The 24,555-nt window shown below is 46.7% G+C and overlaps 1 protein-coding gene across 1 annotated transcript in view; it reads right to left on the bottom strand.

The window, feature by feature from the left end:
- The window catches only part of ADAMTS16 (ADAM metallopeptidase with thrombospondin type 1 motif 16), a 156,016-nt gene that overhangs the window by 126,562 nt on the left and 4,899 nt on the right, over positions 1-24,555 (bottom strand). The window contains exon 3 of the mRNA XM_046001179.1: positions 21,641-21,966. Coding sequence (XP_045857135.1) covers positions 21,641-21,966 — 326 coding nt within the window. The remainder of the gene's footprint in view (positions 1-21,640; positions 21,967-24,555) is intronic.

Below are 24,555 nucleotides of genomic sequence, written 5' to 3' on the forward strand. Positions count from 1 at the left end.
TGGACAGCCACATGCAAAGACACAGACTATAAACCTCTCGTAAAAATTAACTCAGAATGGATTGCAGACCTTACTATAAAATGCAAAACTATAAAACTGCTAGAAGTTGACCCAGGAGAAAATCTAGATGACCTTGGGTATGCAATAACTTTTTTAGATACAACACCAAAGACATGAGCCATGAACGAGGAAAAAAAAAAAAGGGAGAGAGAGAGATTTTAGCACCGTCAACCAAGATGGCAGTACGTATTTCTAAAGAACGGGGGCAGCGTGTGGGAAGCTGCAGAAGAGAGGAGGCAGTGTGCAGACCTCTGTGCTCCCTGGGAAGGAAAGAGCAACAGGTCAAGGGCAAGGAGGGGAAGTCAGAGCAGAGCTGAACAGCCACTGATGGGGTCGTCAGGGCCAAGAAGTGGATCACAGTCATAGTGCGGGGTGGATGTGTTTCTCATTAGACATCATGGGACCCAGGATGTCATCACCTGGGGTCTACAAGCCACACTTTCTGCACATGCTAAGTCCCTCCCAGTGTCCAAGGCGATGGTGCCCCTCCCTCTACACCAGGGGCTGCCTGCTCTGGGCGAAGCCTGATAGGAGCTTATCAAGCCGACCGGAGCCCACGCATCAGCTGTTTCCCTACTCCACTCTGCCCCTGGAAGGATCTGTCTCTCCAAATGGACATCTAGTCCCTGGCGATGGTGCCCCTGCAGCTCCAGGCTCCGGGCTGGTCACATCTTATTTCCGTTAATCACATTAAAATCGGTTCTATTAGTTATTGATCACCTACCATGGCCCTGCTTTAGTTGCAAGAACCAGATGCCATCTCATTGCCAATGACCCTCAGAACGGACTGGTAAGATGGGGTTTGGGGAGATAAAGAAATAGAACTTGAACACCCAGAGTGTCCCTCCACGGGCGAATGGAGAAAGCGAGCACAGTGCGGGTTATCCCAGGGCCGGGTGCTGATCAACACGGTTGGTGTGCGCACACCATGTGGGGCACAAGCAGACGCCCCATGTTGTGTGAGTCCATTTCTGAGAAACATGCAGGATAGGCACAGACGTGATTCGGGAAGGCAAACAGGCTGCGGGCCGGGCTGGGCACGGGAGGGGCTGCAGGTGACCCCCGCGTCCCCGGGGGGCAGTGGCAGCACTCGCAGCTGGGTCATGCTGTGGAAGGGCTGTACCATTGTCCATCTGCAAACAGTGACGGACCTGCACACCCACCATGGCCATGTTCTGTTATGCAAACTGGACCTCAGGAGAGCTTTTAGAAATACCACAAACTGAGCTCCATGAGCCTGTCCTGAGCGAGGACTGGGATGGGACACCAGGCTGTGGGAGCAGGTGGCCAGGCCACTCCCTAGTTCTTCCCTGCCATGAGGGTGAGGCTCTGGGGGGATCAGCTCCGGGGGAACGAGGCCCTGGGGAGCCCTGACCTCATAGGCAGGCGGCACAGCTCTGAGACCCCGAACACGGAGCAAGGGATGAGGCCAGGGACCACATCTCGCCAAGACCACTCAGAAAGGAGGCAGAGGTGTGAATCCAGTGGTTCACCTGTCTCCTCCCCACCACCGCCAGAAGGGCACCTGCAAGGGAGGGACTGGGAGCCGTCCACCTGCGGGCCCACAACAGAACCAGACCCGACTCCCCCTGACAACACGGTCCACGGGCTGGGGGACACGGTCCACAGGCTGAGGAGTCATTTATCCACATATCCAGCCATGATCCTCAAAACCTTCTGCCACTGAGAAGCATCTGAGAGGTTCCCTGAAACCCTTGCCTCCCCCCAAGCTCTGAGTCAGCAGGTTTCGGGGAGGGGGTTCATGTGTTTAAGAAGATTCACACACACTGCTTGTGCCGGGAGCCAGGATGCCCCGTGCTCATCCGTCATCTCCGACTTGCAGCCCTGTTCTCAGGGAGCAGAACACACTTGTCACTGTGGGATAATGAGGTGGTGGGAGGTCTGCCATACAAGAAACCATTTGCTAGGATCCTTCTCTTTTCTTTTTTTAAGATTTTATTTATTTGTTTGACAGAGAGATCACAAGGAGGGACAGAAGCAGGCAGAGAGAGAGGAGGAAGCAGGCTCCCCACTGAGCAGAGAGCCCGATGTGGAGCTCCATCCCAGGACCCTGGGATCATGACCTGAGCCGAAGGCAGAGGCTTTAACCTACTGAGCCACCCAGGCACCCCAGGATTCTTTGAATTTTGTGCTGAATTTTTTGTACCTGAGTTTCCTCATTTTCAAGTCAGTTTGCCTTTCATACCCATATTTTCTGGTGGCAAAATGGTAAACATCCAAAGGAATCCCGAGTACAACAATATCTATTGAGCTCCCCAGCATAGGAAACAGCTGTCCTGACACAGGGCTTGAGGCAGTCCCCTGTGCCCATGTTGGACGTTTGACACCACCTCTACCAGACACATGACATTCTGGGCAGATCCTGTAAATGCTCAGGACAGCGGAGTCCGGATCTGAGCATTCAGACTGTCGCTGTAACACGGCAAACGAGCACATTCTTGTACGTGTCAGAGCTGTGAGGGACCACCAGGCTGTGGTCAGTCCTGTTCCCAGGCTCAAACTCTAGAATCATCACAGAATTTGCCGTGCATATTCTGATGGTCTTTTTTATTTTTTATTATTTATCTACTTATTTATTTTTTCTGATGGTCTTTTTTAGATGCCTTCTTATTACGTTGTCATCAAGAACTTATTAGGAAACAAACATCATCTTTTTTTCTTTTCTTTTGTAGTAAGAAAGCATTGGCAACACCACGGCAAAAGCAGTCAAGAGAATGACGGACCCTGCTCTAAGGGTCTTCCAACAGCATCATCACACGACCACACGGTCGCAGGCATAACTCCCAGAGAACTCGGCCAGGTCCACCCCTTCCAGGGGAACAGAACAGAACAGAACAAACAGAAAGCAGCACATTGTGTAGGGACCAGGCCTTGGTCAGTTCCTTCACGGGGCCACAGCGGGCTTCTCTCAGCCTCACCGGGCGGCCCGCTGTCACCTTTGCCAACCAGGGAGCGAGGAGTCGTGCTCCACTGCGGCTCAGGGACAGCAAGTCCACGTGGGCTCAGGCAGATCTCTCCCCTCCTCTCCTGCGGCCACGGAAACAGCCCCAGCAACCGGCTAAGTGTGGGACCCTGGGAGTGGCACCCAGCTTTTTTTTTTAATTATTTAAATTCAATTAACCAACATATAGTAGTATGTCATTAGTCTCAGAAGTTGAGTTCAAGAACTCACCAGTTGGGTGGAACACGCATCACATCACGTGCTCTTCTCAGTGCCAGTCACCCAGCAATTCTGAACCACAACTTTACGTTCTTGTGAACTGAGTGGATGTTACTTTTAATTTAGCCTCCTCTGTTGCTTTGAACCACTTCCATTCTTTGCACCAAATATCCCCAGAGACAGGGAGGCTCACCTATGTTATCGCTCCCATAACTGTGCTCACAAGGACCTGTAACCTTGAGGATAATGTTGCAGGGCCAATGCCTTCCGTAAACTCAGCAGAGATGTACCATGGTTCAGTCTGACCTTCACGTAACCTTGATGCTAATGTTGCAGGGCCAATGCCTTCCGAAAACTCAGCAGAGGTGTACCATGGTTCAGTCTGACCTTCACATAACCTTGAGGCTAATGTTGCAGGAGCCAATGCCTTCTGTAAACTCAACAGAGACATATCATGGCTCAGATTGACCTTCACATACTTGGAAGCTGTTAGTATACTTTTAGAAATAGGTTTCTGCCCAAAGAATTTCTCAAACAGGTGAATTACTGCTCAGGACAAGGAAACGGAGCTTCAGGTGATAGAGGACGAGGGCTGTGCCACTGCCCTACACATGAGATAATCTGAGCCATCCGGGACCCCCGGGACAAGAGCCGACTCATTTTCCCAGGCACTTTCACCATAACTCGTGTACTTAAAGCAATGGCGGCTGAAGACCGTGACCCCCAGCACCTGCCCTCTTCCACAGGCACCCATCCATGTGCCGAAGCTTGTGGCGTGGTTTCCATGCCAACATCCGACCTCCACATGCATAAACGTACGCTATTGCTTCAATATGGTTAAAATACAGATAACTGAAAACACAGTAGATCAATACACAACATCTCCTTGGGGTGCCTGGGTGGCTCAGGCAGCTAAGCGTCTGACTCTTGATGTCAGCTCAGGTCACGATCTCAGGATGGTGGGATCGAGCAAAGTGTCGGGCTCCCCGCTCTGCAGGGACTGTGCTGGAGATTTTCTCCTCCTGCCCCCCCCGTTCGAGTTTTCCCTCTCTCAAGTAAATAAATAAATTTATTTATATAAATTAATTAATTAATTAAATATTTTAAAAAATCAACCTAAAAAATAAACTCTCGAAATCCCTGCTCAGATCACAGATCTAGTCATTAGAGAGCAGCTCCTGGGCCTGTGGAGTTACTCATGTTCGGGTTACCACCTCCCTCCCCCTAAAAAATCTAGCAGATTGAAACATTTTTAAAAGGAGGGTTTTTTTTTTTAAGATTTTTATTTATTTGACGGAGAGAGAGAGCACATGTGCACGTTGGGGTGAGGAGCAGAGGGAGAAGGAGCCCGATAGGGGACTCGATCCCAGGTCCAGGGATCATGACCTGTGCCTAAGGCACACATTTAACCGACTGAGCCACCCAGGTGTCCCAGGTGTTTTGTTTTGTTTTGTTTTGTTTTAATCAATATATATGAATGCGTGTTTATGTGTGTGTTTCATTGGCAAAGACAAGGCATATTTTTTCTTCACCAAAGAAACTGTGAGAAGAGAATGTCCCAGGACCAGTTTTCTAAGTTCCTTCCAGGTAAGTCATCACTTCTCTTGCTCGGAGAAGAAAAATTGTCACAATGCTCCTGACGTTGCCTTCCTATCAGTTCTCCACGTGCGGCTTTGGCTCAAACACACTGAAGGGAAACGACGCTGTCAGAAATCCTGCTGTCGTGTCCGCAAGGAATCATGGGGCCCAACAGCTTTGAACTGGGCTGCATGAAAGGGGCCAGACACAACTTGTGATCTGCGACTTCTGTAGCCTCCCTTGATTAATTTTGGATTAAAAAATGCTTCTATATATGTTCTACGTCTTTCTGTCTGTCTTTCTGTTTTTTTACTGCTAAATCATATAGTCTTGTGAGCTAATAACCACGAGCTATAACAGACACACAAGCCCTCCAGAATTCTTAGGAGGAACCATGACCTTCTGAGCGAGGATGTGGAGAACTCTAAGCTGCCCCCCACGCAGGTACCCAAGTGATTAAAGCTAGGTGTTGTATATCTAAGGTCTTCTTGCCCTGACAAGATCTAGTGCTGCCCAATCAACTAAACTCAGAAGACAGTCAGGTAATGGCCTTGGGTGGGAACGCGGGTGCTGGCTGGAAGACCCTTACCTGTTGTGCCCTCCAACGAGCTTGTCTCAGAATCCAGGCTCTGGGAGCACCTGGGTGGCTCAGTGGGTTAAGCCTCTGCCTTTGGCTCGGGTCATGGTCTTAGGGTCCTGGGATCGAGCCCCATGTTGGGCTCTCTGCTCAACAGGGAGCCTGCTTCCCTTCCTCTCTCTCTGCCTGCCTGCCTCTCTACATACTGTGATCTCTGTCTGTCAAATAGATAAATTAAAAAAAAAAGAATCCAGGCTCTGACCTAGCGGATCCTCAGACTCCCCTCACACAAGACGAGAATAAAAACTCTTCTCAAGATGTTAACACAATGAAATGCAGTGAATCTGAACGCAAAAATTCCTGGCATACAGTCTGAGCTTATCAGTTACCTTCCCTATCTATAATGGGTCTACTTTCATGTTTCACAGAAAACCATGAAATTACATCACTGACGCATACTTCAACCTACATGTTCCTATGGGAAAGCAGAATTTACCACAGGTTTGCTCCATAACAACACGGAACAGAGGTTGTGAGCAGGCTTTTTCAAAATGATGACACATTGGCACCAGGGTACACAGAGTTTTCGAGGAAAGACAGGTTCCGATTTTTCCCTAAGCTCTGGCTAAGAGTTGGAGAAAAGCGATGGGTGGGCCAGAAGAAATAAACAGTGATCAACCATGTTTGCATGAGAGCATCTGAGGGCCCCTCTCCACTCACCAGGAATCGAGGAACACCATATCCTAAGAACCACCAAGCAAGTCAAAGCCTAAGGATGTGTCTGCTTCCCCCATGTGCAAAAAATATTTCCAGAGGCCACTGTCGGCGCGAGCCGAACATCTGGTCTGTGAGAAGATGACCAACTTGACAGCAGAGTGGGAGGAAGGTGTGGACGGAAGGTGAATTATGGCACCATGCGCGCTGGGTAACTGCTCATCACAGCAGGAACACGATGGCAATGGCAGCCAGACTCTTCCGTGTCTCTCTGTTTTCCCCCATGTGAGAATAAACTGTGGGTTACGCTGAGGGACTCTACAAGGCTCCCCACGTGTCCCCTGTGTCCACAACAGCAGAGTCTGGGCCAAGCCACTGCCTGGAAGAACCTGAAGACCACAGCTTTGACAAAGGACAGATAACAGGGCCGAAGCCAGAGAAAGCAGAAGTTGGTTGGTGTTGACTTTGAAACCAAAATGAAACCAAAATGACCTCTTGCAAGTCACTGAATCAAATCCATTTCACAGTGCCCGGGCTGACAATGAAATCTGAGCCGTGAGTAATAGACAGATGGGAGGATTCATTTGCAAAGGATACAACGGAGTAAGGTACCATCTCAGAATGCCCTACGTTTAGCCGTCCTGGTACAATGGAGTGTGGTACCATCGCAGAATCCTCTGTGTTTCGCTGTCCTGGTACAACGGAGCGTGGTACCATCTCAGAATGCCCTACGTTTAGCCGTCCTGGTTTGATATTGACATTGGATAGAATGAATATTCCCTCCTGATCTTGTTACTGCATAAACAGCACTTTCTTTACAGTGTACATATACAACTCGAATGTAATTCACCAGTTTACATGTAGCCGAGGACTGCCACTCAGCAATTTGATTTTAGGTTTTGGGCCGTTAAGAAACTTACATTTATAAATTGCAGTCTGTGACATCATCAAATTATTCCTACTAATATGCTTCACACTTTGAGATATCAGTGCCCACATCACCCCATGCGTTCCCTATAAACCTAGAAGCACAGACATCCCGGGGACACGGAGCCTTCCTGCAAGGCTGAAGCTGGCTTCAGTTCTCAGCCCCGGGTGCACATATAGGACTCCAGCCTGCGGTGAAGCTGGGTTTTAAGCTTTTGAAATTTTACATAAATATAAAAGGTGCTTTCATTAGTCTACAGAAATGTAAACTTTTGCATGATGCACCCTTATTTAGAACCAATATGCAGAGAAAACTGTTGCCGCACAAAGCCCCTGCAGCCCCTATAACCTGGGGATTCCGTTCTTCCAAGACTCTAGACTGGGGCCCATTTCAAATACGTGGGCACCAGCTATCTTCTGAAAATCCCATAAACCAAGCATCTCTAGTGCCTCTGGTAGAGAAAGACGTGACGCCCACATCACTCTCCTTTCCAAAGGTTGAAAACAGGGAATTTGAAAGTTTTGGGGATTGGTAGGTTCAATTTTATCTGAATGAGTAAGTCTGTGAGCTGCTCCCCAGTGTATAACAGACTGGATTACAGGAAGCAGAGGTAGGAAACTATGACTGACGCTAGACCCAGAAAAGTTTCTATGAGGTAAACGTAATTATGTTATATACCATAGCAATATTCGAAATTCAGAATGGTACGGTGAAGGTGAAGGAAATGGTGAATGGTGAAGGAAAGGCTCAATGGTGAAGGAAAGGCTGACTTACATTATTGACCCTTGGAAGGAACACACGATGACCTACATTTCTGCATAGGGCTCACTTACCCCGGACAGCACTTATGTATTTAAATATTGGCTACTTACTCTCCCAAATCTTTAACACACGCGCGCACATCTCAGCTGGTCATAGCACTGACCTGTAAAATCACCTAGCTTCTCTTCTGGCTTATGATGCAGCAATCCATCCCTCTCCATTTTACTACCGAATGAGGACCAGCAATGGGAGTATCAAAACTTGTCCCACTTCAGCTAGAGAGAATCTCTGCAAATAAAACGAGGTTTATGGCTCCTTTGGCTGCTGCAGGGGGAATGCAGAGTCAAAATGTCAGCTATCCTGGGTATTTTCCTCGTTTATGAGACGTTATTAAGCACAAAGCAACTCCCAGGTGTTGAGAACGGACAATGAAGTGTACGGCATGAGCCACGCTTCTGAAAAATGGCATAAACAACACTGTTGCATCTTAAATCATTTGCTCAAGTGATATGTCCTTTGATCCTATCAAGTCTTGCCTTCAATAAGTCACTCACAAGGTTCCAGTATAAATGAAATCTGTTCTGATTCTATTCAAGTCTCATCTGTGGGGCTTTGCCGAAGGTCGGTGTGGCTCCACCTCCTAGTTCCTCAGCCGGACGTGAACCTGCTTTCACAGCAACGTGGGCGGGTCGTCGCCGGTTCGTGTTGTAACCACATTTCCCCACTGAGTCACGGGGGAGACCGAGGAGAAAACATCCGCTCAGCTCCTACTGTGCACCACGCTCCGAGCTGCCGGCTGCGGACTCGCACCCATAGGGCATCTCACCCCATCTTCCTGCAACCTGGTGACAGTGTTAGTCACAGATGGAAGAAGGGCACAGTCCTGAGCCTTTGCGCTTGTAAATGGGAGAAATTCCAAGCGAGGAGCTCTTGTGTGACTCCAATGGCTATGTCTGTTCACTACGCTTCCCATTTGGTTCTCTTAAGCATCATTTTATTCTGTTTCTTTTCTGAATGTCTAAGTAAAGATTTTGCCTCACGTGTAGAGTTTGTATTTTTCCGCTCATTTGCTTCCCAGGGTACTTCCCACCGGCCCTGTAACTGTAGGAGCCCTGGTGCATGCTCACTACCTTTGTTCGGGGCTTTAATTGTTTAAATGCCAAATGTTTAAATGTTTAATATTTAATTTATTTTGACTAACTTAACGGAGTAGAAATGGAAACTTTTTTTTCTCTTATTTTACGGTAAGTGCCAGCTTTTCATCCCTAAAATTTCATACAGAATCAATTTGCTGCATCAGTCTCTATGAAGGATTCAAGGTGGTGGAAGAACACCGTTCCTCAGAAATCCTCACGTGCAGCAGCAACCCCGCGCATCCTACACCTGAAAACTAACGCAGATGTGTGTCCAGACACAGACACAGAATTATGTCCCTATGTTCAAGCAAAAGGAAAAAAAAAAAAGCTAAGGGGGGACAAACCCACTGTTTTTCGAATTGTACTTTATATAGGTTATATCATATCCCATCACCCAAATATACTGCAATGTTTCTCAATTCTCTCTGTCATGAGAGAAGTTACTTGCATGGGTAGACCTGGAAAAGTGCTCTCTGACAAGGGGCCTTTCCTGAGACTATGTGAATGTGAACAGCACTGGCATTACTCTTCCTTTCTGTGGAAGCGTGTTCCCAGGAACCCAAGAGACAGGCGTGGGTCCATGTGGTGATTATACAGGAAACATATGTCTTCCAAACTCAACTTAGAACCATTGCCAGATAGAGCTTTTCACAGTCACTGCACCCTCTCTCTGGATACGGAACTCTAGCCAGCACAGATGGAACTACTATCTAAAAGTCTATTTAAGGTCTTTTCATCCATCTATCTATCCATCATCCATCTGTCCACCCATGATCCAAACATCCATCCATTTCTCCATCCATCTGTTCATCTGCCGTCCATCATCCACCATCCATCCATCTACCCATCCATCCATCTGTCCATCATCCATCCGTCCATCCATCATTTTCATTCATCCACCCACCCACCTACCCCTCTACCTATCCACCCAATTCTTTCCATGGGCCAAGAACACTGCTGGGTACTGGAGGTCCTGAAAGGATTCCCAACAACCATGAACTTAAATGTGGCTTATCACAGGAAAAATAAAAAGAAAGATAGAAAGAAAAGAAAAAAGAAAAAGAAAGAAAGAGAAAGAAAGAAAGAAAGACAGACAGAAAGAAAGAAGCATCTATTTTTTCTCCTAGGGAAAAAAAGATGCAATGTACAACATACTCAAATGGAAATGTAACATATGATGGAATGAAATGACCATAAGGTCTTCAAGGCAAATATTTTTCTTAGACTTTGCATACTAAAATAAATCACCAATGGCTTAAACTACATTTCATTTTACATGTTTTATTTTGTTCCAAATTTCTAATGTCGTAAGGGTTGAAGATACAATTATTCTATGACAGAAAGTTGGGGTGGTTGATATCACAGCATTGCCTATTGAAGTTCTCTGTCATTTTTGTACCATTCTTAAACTAAAGGCAGCCAACCATTTTAGCATCACTGTAAGTCTGGTGAGTAACAGCATACAGATCCTTTTTTTACTTTTGTCCTAGTTTAATTTAATTTTTGTTTTAAAACTGGTAACTTTTAGGAGCACCTGGGTGGCTCAGTGGGTTAAAGCCTCTGCCTTCAGCTCAGGTCATGATCTCAGGGTCCTGGGATCGAGCTCCGCATCAGGCTCTCTGCTCAGCTCCCCCCCCCCCCCCCCCCCCGCCTGCCTCTCTGTCTACATGTGATCTCTGTCAAATAAATAAATAAAATCTTTAAAAAAAGGACAAAGGATGATCACTGTCATTAGACAGAATCAGAATCAGTAAAAATGATACTTCCTGGAAGAACAGGGGAATGGAGTATCAACGGACCAGCAAACGTTTCCAGTGGTTTTCAATGGGGTTCTGAGACTCAAGGAACCTGAGAGTGGGGTCAGGATCCTGAGGATAGCTACTGTCCCAGGTGAGCAAGGACAGGACTCCACAGTGTATAAACTCACTTTGCTACCGAGTCTGGCCTCAGCCCTTAGGGAGGATATTTAATCTCCCCTTCCAGAGTAATTTCATTGGACGCTAGGAACACAAGCCCCCACATACACACACGAGCCCCTGAGTACCCGCTTACCCCTGTGTAAGAAGTCCTGAAAGACAAGCGCCAAGCCTACTGAGGAGACGTGCTCTTCAGCCACCAGGCAAACACCACAAGAGACTTCAATTCCGTCACATCAGTGAGCCAGGCTAGCACAGGCCAGCGCAGGGAGGGAACGTGTGCCCGCACTGAGCCACAGATCTCCCCCTTCCTGCCCAGCAACAGGCCTGCTCCCAGGCCCGGAGACATCTAGTCCTTAAGGTCCAGTCTTTCCCCAGACAGGGCTGCTGTGTGTCCCTACTGTTCTACTTCTGAGTCTCCATTTTTCTCTCCCCCAGACCAGTGGCTGTGCAATGATTTCTGTAAAACACCAGAACTATTTTGTCCCCCCAAAATCTCTCATTCATCGAATAAAATTTTGAGGGCTTTACTGTGTGCCATGCATTACTGACAATGCTGGGGATAAAGCAAGAAAGAGACATAAACCCCTGCTACATGCTCAACATTTGGCACAGTAGCTCGATAGTTTGTAGAAATCATCCTTGGCTCCAGCTCCCTTCCTAAACTCTGCTTTGTGACGGTGAAGATGGAGCTCTATAAACCCCACTTCTGCTTCGCCACCTGCTCACTCTTCGCCTCGGATCATAGACCATACAGTGAAGGACCGGACAGACTGAAGAAGGTGGAAAAACTCGTTCCTTCTGTCGGCCCCTGAGGACCTCCGTTCAGCCTGCCATCCCCATGGACCTCCTGTCTGCATCCCCCCGGACCTCCGGCCAGCCCCGACTCTGTGGACTTCCTGCCTGTCCCCCCACCCCATGGACTTCCTGCCTGCTCCCCACGGACCTCCTGTCTGTCCCGCGGTGGAACTCCAGTCTGCCACCCTATGGACTTCCTGTCTGTCTCCCCCTGGACCTCCTGCCCCCCACCATGGACTTCCTGCCTACCCGCCCTCCCCGTGGACTTCTTGCCTGCCACCCCATGGACTTCCTGCCTGCCTCCCCACCCCATGGACTTCCTGCCTGCACTCCCCCATCCCCCCGCCCCCACCGTGGACTTCCTGCCTGCCCCCTCTGGACCTCCTGTCTGCCCCACGGGGACCTCCCGAGTGCTTCCTGATTCTGTCAGCTGCTCACCCGGCGGTAGCAGCTCCAGTTTCCAGTATACTTAAAGGCCGAGCACACACCCCCCAGAGGCCAGCACCAGCTGGCCCACTCCTACTTAGGAGTTTGGGCCTCGCTGAGAAACTGTAATAACCATAACTTCTTTGCTCAGTTTCCTCAGCCCGAGAGCAGTAGTTGCTTCTTACCTTTGTTATCTTGCAAAGCTTTCCTGTTCTCTTTGTAACTTTTCAGTTAATATCTACTTTATTTTAAAGATTTCCTCTTTTTTTTTGTTTTATTATTTGACAGAGAGAGAGGGATCACAAGTAGGCAGAGAGGCAAGCAGAGAGAGAGGAGGAAGCAGGCTCCCTGCTGAGCAGAGAGCCCCATGCGGGACTCGATCCCAGGACCCTGAGATCATGACCTGAGCTGAAGGCAGCGGCTTAACCCACTGAGCCACCCAGGCGCCCACAGTTAATATCTACTTTATGCATTGCCTTAATTCTCTCTTTTCAAGTTGTGTGGTGTCCGCGTGCTAACTGGACAATGATACGGATAATAATAAATGCGAAGGAAAACACAGCAGGGAAGAGGATAGGAAGGATACGGGAGCGGGAAGAGTGGGCAATCTCAGAGGTGTGGGTCAGGGAAAATGACATTTAAGGAGAAAAAGACCCTCCAGCACTGGCTGAACCTCAGGCTGCAGGATCTTACTTTAAAGAGCATGATTTCCTCTGGCCTTCTCTTACTCTCCAGACGGGCCGGGCTTCCTCTTGAATAGTCATTCCCTGCAAAAGCGGACTTTGGATATCCTTGTCCTCCAGAAAATGCCAGACGTGGAGCATCCCCCAGAGGAAAGGACCACGGGGATCACGTTCCTTCTTCCCCAGAGAGAACCATGTGGCTAGCTTGGGCTCATCTTGCCTATGAGGAAAATCCTGCTCTGGTGGTTGTGGACATGAACACCGTCTGCTGATCCTTTCAGCAAATATTCGACTGACCACGAGTGCCTGTATCAGGGCTGTTCTTGGGGTGACGGGGAAGCACCCATCTCCTGATTAGGACATCTGGAGTACTGAACTCCAGCCACAAGGGAAGGCTGCCATCTGTCCTCTCCCCACTGCTACCTGGCCCAGATCGCAGACCAAAGGCACAGCTCCTATATCTGTAAAATCTCTGGCACAGATTCCAACATTCACACTCCTTCAACTGGTTCCTCAGCATGTGAACAAGTAATGATATCCAGTGCGTTTAGTGAAAACGTCACCAGATGGAGAACCCGAACACTTGGGTCCTACACCTCTCAATCCGCCTGGCCTTGGGACGCCTGGGGGCTCAGTGGGTGGAGCATCTGCCTTCGGCTCAGGTCACGATCCCTGAGTTCTGGGACTGAGCCCTGCATCGGGCTCACTGCTCGCAGGGACTCTGCTTCTCCTTCTCCCTCTGTCGCTCCCCCTGCTCATGCTTGCACACACTCTCTCTGTCAAATAAATAAATAAAGTCTTATTTAAGGAAACATTGCCTATCTGGGGGATCACAAATACTTTCTTCTATGTTTTATTCTAGAAGTTTCGTTGTTTTCAGTGTCCATTTAGCTCCATGATCCATATTAGGATCATTATTTGCATTTGCATGAAGTCAAGGTAAAGGGTCCAAAAAAATCTTAAAAAAAAAAAAAATCCACCTGGCTTTGAAATACTGGCCATGTCAGTTCCAGACCCCTGAAGCCCAGGGTCATCACCTGGAAAAAAGGGAAGTGGAACAAAACTATGGATTTTATGATTAAATTCCTTTAATCATCTCAGTTTTGCTTACAATGAATGGCAAGCTAAGAGAAAAAGAATCTGTGGCCACCTCAAGTGTGAAAGATTATCTAAATGTTGCCTTGACCAGGCTCCTCGTTGGGTGCAGAGCCCAACACGGGGCTCGATCTCACGATCCTGAGATCATGACCTGAGCTGAAATCGGATGCTGAACCAACTGAGCCACTCAGGTGCCTCTTACTGTACTTATTAAGGAATTAGCAGAAACATATGTAATTACCCAGAGCTGTCCTTTGGTTGCCCACACTCACGCTTCAATTTCCTAGTAACTACCAACTCTAGCCCTACTTCCTCTAAAAACCTTAGTTTTTCTGTAATTGTATTACATACCTCCCAAGACCGACATACCTTCAACCTGGTTATGCCATCACCAGGCTACTTGGATTAAGACGCTGCTCTTCAAAACTCCTATTCTCTCTTCTAACCACTCCTGTGTTGGTCTCCCCCTTCTGCTCCAGCTTTATTTCCCTGGTTCCAACCAGGACATTTTTCAAAGTCAGTTAAAAGTCTGGCAATATTTCAGACAGTTTCCCAGGATTTATTGAGTGCTGTAGAAAAACTCTCAATGACTAGAGTTTCCAGAGGCTCCCTGGAGTCTGAGGTTGGGAATCAAACCTAGGACAGTTCAAACCAGGGCCCCGAGTAAGTCTCCAACCAAGGGAGGGAAATCTGAAACACACATGAGAACTGTGGCATTTACAAGTTTTCCAACATTGTTGAAAACAAGAGAATAATTAGATTTTAGGACATGTGATCTATAGCCTGTGCATTAAGCTTTAACAGACATGACGCTGTAAGGAGGAGGAGCAAAATTCCACACAGATTTTGTGCCAAGGATAATTGAAAGACTTGATACTCTATGGAGAGGGGAGCTAAAGTGATAATCCAAGTACGGAACTTGCATAAAATCCTTTAAGAAAATCTAATCCTCTCATATGCAACAGCATACTTATCTAAAAGAGACTCATTAACGGTACTGATGAATGGGAGTTTTTAAAAATAGTTCCTCAGAAACCTTACTGAGGAAACCATTTCTCACCCAGGGGCACCTGAGTGACTCAGTCGGGGAAGCAAGCATCTGCTTTCAGCTCAGATCATGATTTCTAGATCCTGGGATTGAGTCCCGCATTAGGCTTCCTGCCCAGCAGGGAGTGTGCTTCTGTCTCTCCCTCTGCCCCTGTCCCCTGTGCTTTCTCTCTCTCACAAATACATAAATACATCTTAAAAAAATTCTGAGTAAAGTATGAGCTTCAACAGAAAATTCAAGGTGTTTGGAATTAGCCATGGAAAGATATCAGATGAAATGAATTCTAAAATTAATTGTAAAGTTATTTGTACCTCAAAACAGAGGTTGAGAAAATATAGTATGTTTTTGTAAATTTGAAACGTGAGGGTTCATTGCAAGCAAAAAAAAAATCAGTTTATGTTAACAGGAACTTGGGGACACAAAGACAAATGAAACAAGGTTTTTAGGAGAGCTCACAAACCAACCTGTAAATAAATAATTATGGAATGAATCCACATATATTTAAGAGAAGCCCTGCTGCAGTATAAACGGATATCCTAAGTTCTGAGAGGACTACATGCTGAGGAAGGAGCCCTGAGATGGAAACCGAAGGAGAAATTCATGACCCCTTATGGGAGCGTTCAAAGGTGATGCCATGAAAATTCATGTAGATGACCTTGCAGGTCCCTGTATGGCAGCAATCCCCGGTGATGCAGGAAAGCCCAAGAATTGTGTGGTTTGCAGTGCTGGTTCTCGAGTCAGGCTACCTAGGCTCAAATCCCACTCTTCTAAGAATTATCTTGGGGGTCATCTGTAAAATGGGGAAAACGAAGTGGTCTTGGGCAATATCTGTAAAATGTGTTAACAATAACATCCAGTAGAGACTGACTTCCCGGATGGAAGTGTGAGGGGTGAGGTCATCTGCTCTCTAGTGAAATGATCATTTAATTCCTGAAAATCATACACACACCCACAGCCCCCACCCACACACACACACCACACAGCTAAGCCATTTAAAGTCTCTGTAAATTTTCTTAAGGGCATAAAGAGTGCAGAATCAGCTACTGAATTTAATTTAATCTCAGAAAGAATGGTGACATTTGGCGATATCTGAGCCACAGTCTAGTCACATAGTCACCCTGCCCCGAGTCAGTGTGACAGAGCTCTATGCCAGGCCTGTGCCACCAAGAAGACAAAGGCTGCCTGCTCGGCGAACGTCCATTCTAGAACTACGTTTTCATATAAGCAGGAATAAGCCACCAGCACCTCTCCTCTCTTTAGGTCTATATTGTAGAAGCGCTATACGAGGCAGCCATGGCCATGAGAACCGCTCTGTCTTCTACAGGCAGGCCCTACCCTTAGGATGGAAGCCGTAGTCCAGGCCCAGCAGGCTGAGAATAATGAAGCCCTAACAGCCCTGCACCAGCTCTCCTGCGACATACAGATTGCAGGCCGGGAAGCAGCACAGAGGAGACCAGGCACCAACATCTCCATGCAGAGCTCCACTGACTCCACCGACAGGGTAGGGCAAGCCCTGGAGGGGCAGTGTGGCCAGTATCTCCAGAGTTCCTACAACATGTTCTCTAGCTGAGAACATATTTTATATTTATTTATAGAAATTATATATATTTATTTTATTATGTAAAATATAATGTGTTTTTAGCAGAAAATTATGAAACATGCACAGAAACAGAAAGTGTGACCCCTCCACATGAAAACAGACAGGCACGGCAACTGCTTCTGAGAGGACGTGGATGGGGGCTTAGCAGACAAATACGTCAAAGCAACTATTATAAATGTGTCCACAGAACCAAAGGGAACCGCACCTAAAGGGCTACAGAATATGCAAAGTTATAAAAAAATAACCAAATGGGAATTCTGGAGTCAAAAATACAACATCCCAAATGAAAGCTTTACTACAGAAACATAATAGGTTCGAACTGCCAGCAGAGAACAGTGGATCTGAAGATAAATTACCAAAGATAGTGCAATCTGAGGCTCACAGGGAAAACAAATGAAGGGAAGTGAGCACAGCATTCAGCACACTAATGTATCATAATGGGATTACCGCAGGATGGACACAAAGATACCCACACCCGTGCACACCACGGTAAAAATGTAGAAAGACAAAGACAAAAAGAAACTCTTGAAACAATCATAAATCAAAAACAGAAACACCTAACTCCGATGTGCGACTGAACCGCAGCGAGAGAAACAGCGGACTTCTCCTGAGGAACAACAGGGTGAAGACGCAGTAGGAGGGCATCGTCAAGTGCTGCAAGGAAAAACCAGTGACTAAACGATACCAAGAATGAGAACCTCCACGCTGCCACCCGATGATCTCCATCCAGCCACTCAAAGCCACGATGAGCCGCTGCCTTATACTCACCGGGACAGCTGGGACCAAAGGAGGGGACAAGAGTGGCCGGGATGAGAAGTCGGAATCCGCATACGTTGCTGGGAGGATACAGAATGGGAAAGCTAATGTGGAACAGTCTAGAAATTCCTCTAAATGTTAAACATAGGATTTCCAGAGGACCCAGCAATTACACTCCTAGGTATAAACACGGGAGAAAGGAAATGCGTGTCTCCAAGAGAACTTGGGCACAAGTAGCAGCACGAGTCACAACAAACAAAAGAGCACGGACGGTAACATCTGTCAACTGCTGCAAAGATAAATAAAAAATGTGCTATATATGTGTAACAGGTTGTTATGAGGCATTAAAAATAATGAAGTTTTTTTAAGATTTATTTATTTATTTATTTATTTATTTATTTATTTATTTGACAGAGATCCCAAGTAGGCAGAGAGGCAGGCGGTGGGGGGGGTGGGAAACAGGCTCCCTGCTGAGCAGGGATCCTGATTCGGGGCTCGATCCCAGGACCCTGAGATCATGACCCGAGCTGAAGGCAGAGGCTTAACCCACTGAGCCACCCAGGAGCCCAAAAATAATGAAGTTTTGATACATGTTACAATGTGGATGAAGCATGAACACATTATGCTAAGTGAAAGAAGCCAGTCACAAAAGACCACATGTTGTATGCTTCCCTTTATCAGAAATTACCATATTGGGCAAATCTATAGAGACAGAAAGTGAGATTAGTGGGGTCTAGGACTGATGGGGGTTGGGGGGATGGGGTCTGTCAGGGGTTTCTTTCTGGGGTAATGCAGAGTCTCAGATTAGGTGTGGTGAGGCTTCTACAATTCTGTGCAAATAGACTACAAACCACTGAATTACACATTTCTAAAAGGGGGGGGGTCTATGATGCATGAATTACATATCAAAAATGTTATCTTTTAAAAAAATAGAACCTATCTGTTGGCATGTCGTTTGGTTTAGTGACATAACAAATGTGAGGCTATTAGCCAAATACGTGAATGATTCATTCACCTCAATGAATTAAGGTTACGCCTTCTGCTCCTGCCCCGGGCTTCGCTGTTTCCTGCACTATCGCAGTCATTCTGGAAAGGCAACTACCGTGTGTCACACTTCACCTGCCTGTGCCCGGTGATCACAACAGACCTGTGATGTCAATTAGGTAAAGACGTAAGAATTACACTCACTGACTTTTTTTTTAAAATAATCTCATTTAGTGAAATATGAAATATTTTGAGTCAAGGTACTTGGTGGCAATTATCAGGATGACGTTAGAGGTCTTTCTAGGGTTTACGGATGGTACAGTGGAGAAGTCCGTGACCTTGACAGATGTTAGCAGGCTTTCCTGGGACAGTTTGTGCCTCCTCCACCAGGCATCACACCCCAATTCTACTGTGAGGGTTCGGCTTGGACAGAACTACTCCAGAACCTTACATAGATGCTGCCCCCTACCAGCAAGGCAGGGTGGCAACTCTCTCTGCCCCTCATGGTACCCAGATGTGTCCTATTTCATCCCTATAGTGACACTGCCCATTCCCTGCCTCTCTCATCAGACAACAACACAGGTCTGAAGCACATTCATTATTCGCAAGACCCTTAGGCAAGCACTCATTTTAGTTTTCAAGAATATTTGTTTACTATAAATAAGGCCATCAGCGCTTAACTTGGATGGTGTTCCTCATATCCATTTTTAAAGAACTACAGCAAAGTGCTTCCAAATGCAAAAGCTAAGAACCACGGGCCGAAAACTGTCCATCAGAAAATATTTATAAAAAATAGTACCTATCTGTCCATCGGAAATCACAATGTCTCACAACAGTCAACCATGTTCTCTACCTGAGGTACTGAACTCTTAGTTAAGCAATATAGTTTAGCTTACGGCTTCCATGCTGCAGATAAAACCAGGAGACTAGGATATATATTTTTATTTTTCTTCCCTCCCAAGGATCTTGTATTCCAAATGCTTTCTCTGCTAGGATCTACAAAGGTGTGTGAGGGACAACAGGTCAAAGCAAAGAGAATTCTAGGGGCACCTGACTTCCAGCAAACAGCTGGGCCAACCAGAAACACTAAGAGGGAGAGAAGGAGGAGGAGGAGGTGGTTGGGGGAAGGGGAGGGGAAGAAGAAGGAGAGGGAGGAGGGGGGGAAGGGGAAGGGCGAGGGGGAGGGGGAGGAGGAGAAGAAAAAAGCTTAATTGAGATGAACCTGGGACTTTAATTAGAACAAAAAACAAAACAAAACAAAACAAAGAACAACAACAACAACAAAAAACCAAAAACCAAAAACCAAAAAACCAAAAAACCCAAGAACAATAAGAACAAAAACGGAGCCACCCTCTAATGTAAAAACATATCATTTCTCTTCGTACCTTAAGAGATTTGAAAGATGAGCAACTGGGGAGCCATCAATCAAGAAAGAAAGAAAGGACCCGACAGCTACTTGAAGGGCGATCCCATTCAATATTTCTTAGTATCTGACTAATGAAAGGGGACTTCTCATCCTCCCTTTCTCTCCTTTAAAATGCCTCTGATTTGTCCCATCATACAGCAAATGCCCCTGAACCCCACAGTCTAAGTCTGGTTGCGGTCATTTCTGTCATGGTCATCTTCAGACAAAGCATCAGTGAAAGTGGATTAAATGCCTTTGGAAGATTAATGGGGAAAGCATACAGATTTCTAGTCCAGGGACCAGAATATTAAATTCCAGGGTTCATTATCCAGAGAAATTTTTTTTTTCTGTTCTTTTTCACTTCTTTATCTCACGTGTAGTTGTCACGTATGACTTGTGCCATTAACTCCCATGGAGATCAAAGAGAACCAGAAATCTCGACCTGCTGCTCATGGGACAGAGTCCAGGGCAGGGCTCAGCCATCGGGAGGGAGAGCCTTGGCTCACAGAGACCCCGGCTTCAGTAAGCCTGGACCCCTGCTGGGTTAACGGGAAGCACCTCGCCCAATCTCACAAACAAATCCACGTCTATGACCCCTGAAGGCACACCTCCCTAGAGCACAGATGGCTTCCATTCCCAGCCCGAGCCTTTATGAAAGAAAGCCAAGGAAGAGATCTCTCCTTTAGTGCGTTATATGAAGAGTTCTAGCCCTTTCATTAAGGACGATCTGTTTTTCTTGGGAGAACATGGAAGAAATCAGCCACATTGTCTTCAATCCTAAAATTTATGCCAAATAACCACCACCATGTCGTCGGCAAAACCCTGTTGTAGCTATTCTCCAATCAAAAGCCCTTTACAAATTAGAGTAGACATGGAATCAACCCACTCCAAATTCCCTTGAAAAGCAGGTGTTAATACTTGTTTGAAAATGTTTAATGAGAATTAGCATTTGCACATACATAGTATTTGAAGGGTCTGGTTATGAATGCCCCTTCAGCATCCGAAATCCACACACCTGTGCACAAAATCCTTCTAAGATACAGAGACTGAATTCCCTCTTTCCAAAGAGAGAAAGACATTTAAGATAGACTGCAAGCATCTTCTAGAAATGTAATAAATGTTCAAAAACTTACTTGCCGAAACATTACTATGGTCAAGACCTTAAAGGATTTTGGCCACACATATTTGCTCAGCTAACTAAATCATGTCTCACTCATCTCTGTATGGCCGATTTATGTACTAAAGACTCTAAGCATCCACTAAAGTTTTCTTCCCTAAAAATATGGAAATATTTTAAGAAAATTAAAACACAAGGCATTAAGATTTTGGCTTGGGGTAGCCTGAAGAATGCAGGCATCTTCTCAATGGGGCCAGATGCTTCTCACTATAGGGTCCCAGCAAGTGGGATCCCTGGAAACATTCAAGTGATGTTCAGTGTCTACATCAGATACTAAGAAAATAGGGAAGTACCAAAGAATTATTGGCCCCACAAGATTTGGACTGCCCGGCTATGGATTCATCACCGCATTTGGGCAAACACCCTGATCTGTAAGTACGTGATCCTCAACACATCCTTCCAGAGTGCTTCCAAGCACCTGATCAAATAATCCAGCTGGCCAATCAGTTTCACACTGTTGTTCTCTTTGGAATGAAGACGTCGCTGCAGCACTAGCAATGGGCCAGTAAGTTATGGTGGAACCGTCCCCTGGGAAGTTCGTGACATCAGACCTGGCCATGAGTTCACAGTGCAACCTTCAAGCTGGGGATCTTCCCAGCTTCTTGTAAAAACAACAACGTAAGTCTGGGCATGTGCACTGCTGCCAAATGCACCAAAAGAGGCAGCCCGACATATTTTAGACAGTATTATTTGGCGATTTCCTCCTGCTTTTACAGACCAAAGAGATTTGTCCTGCCATAATAATAGAACCAGCTACAATCCCTCAAGGGAAACTGCACCCCCTCCCCTTTCACACATCCAAGCTGTACTCACCAAACCTTTGCACGTTGAGAGAGCCACCGAGGAGTTTTTGTGGGATCGTAAGGAGCCTTGATAGAAACAGAAATCCTCAGGTGGGAAGGTGTGCACGGACTTAGTGCCTCCCTTCCCCAGTGTCTGCACGATAAATCCAGGAGCTACCAGGTTGCTGGAAGCTTTCAGCTCCACGTGGAAGTCGTGCCTGAAGCCCTTCAGCCGAAGGTGGAGAGACTCCACCCGGAGCTGGGCCAGCCCCCTCTTCCTCCTCCGAGAGTGTGTGATTTCATGGGACACATAATCTCCATTGTGATCAACTTCATAGGGAGACACCAGGTCATATTCTGAAAGACAAAGAGAGTAAGGCTGAGTAAGTGTGGGATTCTGGAAAGACTCAGGAAGCCATGGAATGTAATTTACTGCCAGATGACACTTCCACCTGGTAAGAAATGATGGTAGGAAATTGAAGCATCAAGCCAACCTCAGATCCACACTGTAGGATGCAAACAAACAGAGTCAGGAGTGAAAATCTTCCAACTGGCCTTTAGGGAAGTCTCCACTGCCCCAGAGTGTTATTTCCAATCTGGCAATATCTAGGCACTCCAAAGAAAACTGGATCATAGGCCAAAGAAAACTGAAAACAGACCTTTAGGATCATGTATCATAAATTTTACTTTGTACTCGTGATAACATGTAATCGATGATGGTTCTAGATATTCTTTTAGTCGTTCTTCTGTTCTTTCACAAAAATCTTCATTGTGCTGACAAGAAATTTTAGCTTCAAAATACCAACCATTTCTCAGAAAGCAGTTAAAACGACAACTATGGTGGGCATTCCTTGATGTTTAATATTTTAATAGTTAATTGTTAAATCGAGGAATCCTACACATCATATGCAGACATATTCCAGATGCTAACGTTTCCTACACAGTCTGCTCCCCCTGAACACCACGGCCTACCCTCTCCCTGGCCTGAGTTCTTGACATGTCATTGGAGTTCACCACTCAAGGTCTTCCTCAACGTGCACCATGGTCTCCTGCCCACTCAGATTCGTAGTATGCTAGCTGAAAACACATTCAAACACATATTTTTTTTAAACGTCAATAAGGGGCTGTCTGATTTCAGGGCACCCGCAGGCTTCCAGGGCATCAGGGGCTGACGGTGTCCCCGTGTGGCCTTGCCATACATCCGAGTTGTCTCCCTCTCTGCGGAAAGCACAGAAGGACGCTTTATAGCTCCTTTCATTACAAAATGTGCAGTCAGAACCCTACGAGAGGCTCATAATGCCCTTTCCTGCAACAGGGAGAGCTGTCCATTCTTCTCAGAGTCATAAGATAAAACACAGATGACATTGGGTCAGAAGTAAGCAGTATTTGGTTAATTATTTTTTTCTGGAGAAATGAGGTTTTCTCCACAACCAATCTATTTCAGCACGGTGTCTGTCCATAGGTCCTTGTGCCGTCAGGGACAGGGAAAGTTCACTGGCACCTAGCCAGTGCCAGTCATAAATGGCCACGGTGGGTTGGGAGAGGCAGAGCAGGCCTCGGGTGGTGAGTCCTGTCTGGAGCCCCCCATGCTGAAGCCCGTGGTGGGTATGTGTCCAGGCCCGGAAGCAAAATGGATCCAGTGGCAGGATAACCAAAGGCTTAGCTCTGGCCTCGGCAATTCCAGGGAGGCTGTGCCTCCGGGCAAGAGCTTCGATTTCCGACCCCAGGAGCCTGGCCCTGCCATGCAGGGATCAACAGGCACCCTGAGGGCCACGGGCAGCAGGTTGGGGCAGACCACCTGACACCAACCATCAAAATCTACAGCGAAGCACGGCATTTGTGTCCCAGAGCAAAAAATGAATTGGGCCTCTTTCCTATTTTACTTGGGAAACCAAGAAAATGAAACAAATCTGCTTAAACTGTGTGCAGCAACAGGAGAAAGGGGGAAGCAAGTCAGGGATTTGCTCGTCTGCGGTAAGCATGGGATTGCAGCCTGTCCTGGGCCACGCTGAGAGACAAGTGAAGCATGCGTGCCTTTCCACCTTGGGATCCCCTGACCGCCTTCTGCATCCCCAGCTTCCTGGATGGAAGGGGAAGGCTGATGCACGTGGCCATGTTGCCCAGTCACCATGCCACCCAGGGCTCTAAGGGGAGCCCTCTCCTCCTCACCCCAAGTCTGTGTCCATTCCAACAGGGGCTGTGGATTCTTCCAAACACTGGCTAATCAGCAAATTAACTGCACATAGAAAGATGATTACCACTTTAAAAAAAAATCAGATTGTTTCCAGATGATATAAGCCATATTCTTAAGACCTTGTTTGGAGAACATATAACATGCATCCTTTATCTGGAGGGGACATGGAGTATCTACTCTCAAAACAGTGACCGATAGGGCTCGTTTACATAAACACATACGGGGTCCTGCTGATAAATGCTAGAGGACCTGCTATCTCAGGGGAAAACAATAAATGGCTTGCTTTACCGCATTTGCCCATTCCCCACTGTGGCTGATCTCCGGCACCAACGTGACGTCACTCAACACGGAGTGTGGAAGAGCTGCCCACTCACTAGCACACCTGGACACACGCAGCGTCTCCCTCACACAGACAGAATGTGTGCAAAGAACCCTAACTGCACAGATAAGAGCCAAAAAATGTGAGGGATGAGATTTACGTATTTTAATTTTGTTTTTAAAAGGACTTATTTGCCTGTAACTTTATATATCTTATTTTTCAGTGGCCAGCTCTGCCAAACTTAAAGGAAAGAAACAATCTACTCTGAGGATTGGTAGAGGCTGGGCCCTGGCTACCAGCTCCACAAACCACAAAGCCACACTTTGTGACCAATGACAATCTGTTCCGAAGAATGGGAAGGGAATGCGTGATGGAAAAAGACCCGTTTTTTCAATTGAGTCTACTGATTCTCAGCCAGAGTGACTCCCCTCCC

Source organism: Meles meles, chromosome 3 (genome assembly GCF_922984935.1).
Source record: "Meles meles chromosome 3, mMelMel3.1 paternal haplotype, whole genome shotgun sequence".
NCBI classification, from domain to species: Eukaryota; Metazoa; Chordata; class Mammalia; order Carnivora; family Mustelidae; genus Meles; species Meles meles.